The sequence below is a fragment of the Larimichthys crocea genome, chromosome XX, assembly GCF_000972845.2.
Source record: "Larimichthys crocea isolate SSNF chromosome XX, L_crocea_2.0, whole genome shotgun sequence".
Taxonomy (NCBI): domain Eukaryota; kingdom Metazoa; phylum Chordata; class Actinopteri; family Sciaenidae; genus Larimichthys; species Larimichthys crocea.
In genome coordinates, this window is record NC_040030.1 from 18,654,919 (window position 1) to 18,659,988 (window position 5,070).

At 45.2% G+C, this 5,070-nt stretch overlaps 1 protein-coding gene across 1 annotated transcript; it reads left to right on the plus strand.

The window, feature by feature from the left end:
* Positions 1-730: 730 nt before the first annotated feature.
* On the plus strand, positions 731-4,168 carry c4h11orf98 (chromosome 4 C11orf98 homolog). Its single transcript, XM_019271200.2, has 4 exons — positions 731-872; positions 2,387-2,511; positions 2,592-2,689; positions 3,679-4,168. Exons 1-4 carry the CDS (start codon positions 834-836, stop codon positions 3,810-3,812), a joined length of 396 nt encoding a protein of 131 aa, XP_019126745.2. The 5' UTR covers positions 731-833; the 3' UTR covers positions 3,813-4,168.
* The last annotated feature ends 902 nt before the right edge of the window (positions 4,169-5,070 follow it).

The following is a 5,070-nucleotide window of genomic DNA, read 5'->3' on the forward strand; positions in this document are numbered from 1 at the left end:
CCTCATCATCCCCTCTCCTTCAAATCTGTCCTCATCTCCTCTCCCCTTCAGTCTGTCCTCACTCCTCTCCTTCACATCTGTCCTCATCTCCTCTCCTTCACATCGGTCCTCATTTCTCCTCTCCTTCACGTCTGTTCTCATCTCCTCTCCTTTCACATCTTTCCTCATCTCCTCTCCTTCACATCTGTCCCATCTCCTCTCCTTCACATCTGTCCTCATCACCTCCCTTCACATTCTGTCCTCATCCCTACTATCCTTCACGTCTGTCCTCATCTCTCTCTCCTTCACCTCTGTCCTCTCACCTCTCCTTAACATCTGTTCCCTCATCTTCCTCTCCTTTTCCCACGTCTGTTCCTCATCACCTCTCCTTCACATCTGTCCTCATCACCTCTCCTTCACATCTGTCCTCATCTCCTCTCCTTCACATCTGTCCTCATCTCCTCTCCTTCACATCTGTCCTCATCTCCTCTCCTTCACATCTGTCCTCATCACCTCTCCTTCACATCTGTCCTTGACCTTGTGACATTTTCCATCGTGGTCAGGAAAGGACTCGGAGCTGGTCTCAGCTGGTCTCATCTGTTCTCAGTTGGTCTCATCTGGTCTCATCTGGTCTCAGCTGGTCTCAGCTGGTATCAGCTGGTCTCATCTGGTCTCAGCTGGTATCAGTTGGTCTCATCTGGTCTCAGCTGGTCTCAGTGTCCTCTGGTGTCCATGTTACTCATCGTGTTGTTGCAGTGACCGGGCGGGCCTGAGGGGGCGGCAGAGAGTCCTGCAGTCTGCCGGTCTGAAGCTGCAGAAGAAGAAGCTGCTGCGGGTCCACGTGGGTCAACAACATGTCTCCACCTGGAGGGAAGATCAACCGCCCGAAAACCGTAAGAAACGTTTAGAAAACATTTAAGAAACGTTCAGGAAACCATTAGGAAACGTTTAGGAAACCTTCAGGAAACGTCAGAACAACGTTTCTATGAAGCGCGAGCACAGACCGGGACGTGACACGTGACCTGACGCTGTTAGCACGAGCTCACAGGAGCTAACAGGTAGTTTGTAGTACAAGTACACGAGTACACGAGTACTCTCAGCTTGAAGTAGTTAGTTCAAGTACTCAGGTAAAGTACAGAAGTACTGTCATGTAGTTAGAGTACTCCATGTAGTATCTGAGCAGCAGTTTACTGCCTGTTACTTTAAAGTACTTCATGTCTAAGTACTTCATGTCTAGTTGTACTTCATGTCTAGTTGTACTTCATGTCTAGTTGTACTTCATGTCTAGTAGTACTTCATGTCTAAGTACTTCATGTCTAGTAGTACTTCATGTCTAGTAGTACAGTACTTCATGTCTAGTAGTACTTCATGTCTAGTAGTACTTCATATCTAGTAGTACTTCATGTCTAGTTGTACTTCATGTCTAGTAGTACTTCATGTCTAGTTGTACTTCATGTCTAGTTGTACTTCATGTCTAGTAGTACTTCATATCTAGTAGTACTTCATATCTAAGTACTTCATATCTAGTAGTACTTCATGTCTAGTAGTACTTCATGTCTAGTTGTACTTCATGTCTAGTAGTACTTCATGTCTAGTTGTACTTCATGTCTAGTAGTACTTCATGTCTAGTAGTACTTCATGTCTAAGTACTTAATGTCTAAGTACTTCATATCTAGTAGTTCCTAATGTCTAAGTACTTCATGTCTAGTTGTACTTCATGTCTAGTTGTACTTCATGTTTAAGTACTTCATGTCTAGTTGTACTTCATGTCTAAGTACCTAATGTCTAAGTACTTCATGTCTAGTAGTACTTCATGTCTAGTAGTACTTCATGTCTAGTAGTACTTCATGTCTAGTAGTACTTCATATACAGTTAGTTTATGCAGGGGGTCCAACCTGAGGGGCCGGGTCCCCAGAGGGTCAGCAGATGAATGTTTGTGGTCGTCACACGAATCATAGAAGAAGAAGTTTAATTGATGCTTGTTAAAGCTGAGCGGCTCATGTTAATTAGAGTTAATTGGAGTTAATTGGAGTTAATTGGAGTTAATTAGAGTTAATTAGAGTTAATTGGAGTTAATTGATGATGCGTCACGTCTGAGTGTTTCAGAGTCGCGTGTCGTCGTTCTTGTTAAAGTTCTCAAACAGTTTGGCAGCGTGAGCGAGGTCGCGTGCACGTGAAGGCGTGTCAGGTGATCATGGACAGGTCATGTGACACGCTGTTTGTAAACATTAGTACTGTTTGTGTCAAAGGTCAAAGGTCGCGTGTCGTGACATGGAGCAGTGCCGCCCTCTGCTGGACCGGAGGCCTCATCACGCCGCACAGTTTCTTCTTCTCTTCTCGTGGTGTTTGTCTGACAGCTGATTGGTCGTCCTGAGTGACATCATGAATCTGTGTGTTTCTTTGTCAGGAGCTCGGGAGGAAGCTTTTCAAGCGGCGGCGAGTTCTGAGCAAAGAGAAGAGGAAGAAGCATCAGATCGTCGGAGCGGTGATCGATGAAGGCCTCATCACCGTCCATCACCTGAAGAAGAGGAAGTCAGTGACGTGACGTCATCAGTCAGCTGATCTCTCTTCTTCTTCTCTGCTGACGTCCATGTTTGTGTCTGATGTTCCAGGTCGAGTCCTCGAGCCAACATCACGCTGTCCGGGAAGAAGAGACGCAAACTGCTCAAACAACTGCAGCACATGCAGCAGGAGAAGGGCGGGATGGACGGTGAGCCGACACGCGACATGTAACACATATGTTCATCATGACATGCAGCACGCAACGCGCAACACATATGTTCATCATGACATGCGACACGCAACATGTAACACATATGTTCATCATGACATGCGACACGCAACATGTAACACATATGTTCATCATGACATGCAGCACGCAACACGCAACACATATGTTCATCATGACATGCAGCACGCAACACATATGTTCATCATGACATGCAGCACACAACATGCAACACATATGTTCATCATGACATGCAGCACGCAACACACATGTTCATCATGACATGCAGCACGCAACACATATGTTCATCATGACATGCAGCACGCAACACGTATGTTCATCATGACATGCAGCACGCAACACATATGTTCATCATGACATGCAGCACGCGTGTTCTGGAGTTTCCTCTCCTGAGGTTAACTGAGGTCCCGTGTGGGCCTTGAGGTCCCGTGTGGGCCTTGAGGTCCAGCAGTATTACGTTGTTTGTCTTTGGTTGGGAACAGTATGGTCCAGTCTATTCAACATGTGGTGTCCAGGGTCACAGAGACCTGTTGCTGCCTTCATAGTCATAATAGATAGCTTGTTGTTGACGGTCCAATCTGCGTAAACAGACATCTGTGTCTCCAGACTAGAACATGCTGACAATAACACCTCCATGGGTAAAGACATTCTCTGTGACTCATTCTGGGCGTGTAGTATTTGTGCTGTTATCTTGGGGTTTAAAGTCGATCCACCAGGATGAGTTGGGCAGAATGTGAGACCGACTCAGGCACTTCTGATGAACTTTGAGAGTGTCTCTAATTCTCCTTGATCAAGCGTCAATAAATAATACAGCATAAGACATCAGAGGCTCCTGAATTCTTTCTGAACTCCTGACCTTTGACCTTTGACTTCAGCAATGCAACACGCGTGTTCATGATGACATACATGAGTCTTTCTAAAGTTTCCTCTGTTGTCGTCTCCCTCCTCAGTTGAAGTCGTAGCGGCACCACCGAAGAAGAACGAGGACTTGTCGAGTGCTCCAGCGACAAAGAAGACGAATAAGAAGAAGAAGAAGAGAGCGGCCGGCGGTCAGCGGGACGTGGAGATGGCCGACATGGAGTGAAGACACGACGGACTCGTCTGTTGTTTCATCGTTAATGAACTTTGAGAAGAGACGTTAAGTCTGTCTGAGTCAGTTTGTTTCTATGGAAACCTGCTGAGGCTGCAGAAGGACGCTATGGAAGACCACGAACGCCACGAGAAGAAGAAGATGAACGTAAAGAGAAAGTTCTGACTTCAGTGAGGGCGTCCAAACTTTACCAGAGAAATATCTAAATGTTTTTCTGAGAAATGAAACGAAGAAATCATAATTTGACTGTTTTTGTTTTTGTTTGTGAGAATCTCACTGAGCTGATTTTATTTTGTCTTCGTGTTTCTGTGTTTGTCACTGTGGATTCACAATAAAGAAAAAAGACTGTTCTTCATTAATCTCCTTATTATTTTTTTTTTTTTAAGATTTCAAACCTAAAAATGTTGATTAAATATTTAATGATTTAGACTTAACATGTTTTCTTGGCATTAATGAGCTTCCATACATGATTTATAATTTTGACTTTTTTTTTTCTTTTAGTTTAAAATTCTGAAGATCTTTGATTTGATAGTTTATAATTTTGACGTTTATGTCTTGGCATCACTGAGCTTCCGTAATGTTTCAAACATTAGTTTCATAGAAATGTTTTTTTTGTCACATTCAGCCTTTTTAATTATTCATGAACTCATTAATTATTTTACTGTTTTTATTTTTATCATGCTTTACAGATGATTGAAGTGTTTCCGTCAGATTTTGGGATGCAGCCTCCTCCATCCTCCTTTCCTCCATCCCCTCCTCTCCTCCATCCTCTCCTTTCCTCCATCCTCCCCTCCTCTCCTCCATCCTCTCCTTTCCTCCATCCTCCCCTCCTTTCCTCCATCCTCCTTTCCTCCATCCTCCTCTCCTCCATCCTCCCCTCCTTTCCTCTCCTCCATCCTCTCTTCCATCCTCTCCTTTCCTCCATCCTCCTCTCCTTTCCTCCCCTCTCCTTTCCTCTCCTCCATCCTCTCTTCCATCCTCTCCTTTCCTCCATCCTCCTCTTCTTTCCTCTCCTCCATCCTCTCCTCTCCTGTATCCTCCTCTCCTTTCCTCCATCCTCTCCTTTCCTCCCCTCCTCTCCTCCATCCTCCCCTCCTTTCCTCTCTTCCATCCTCTCCTTTCCTCCATCCTCCTTTCCTCCCCTCCCCTCCATCCTCTCCTTTCCTGCATCCTCCATCCTCTCCTCCTCTCCTCCATCCTCTCCTTTCCTCCATCCTCCTCTCCTCCCCCCTCCCATCCTTTACACCCCCCT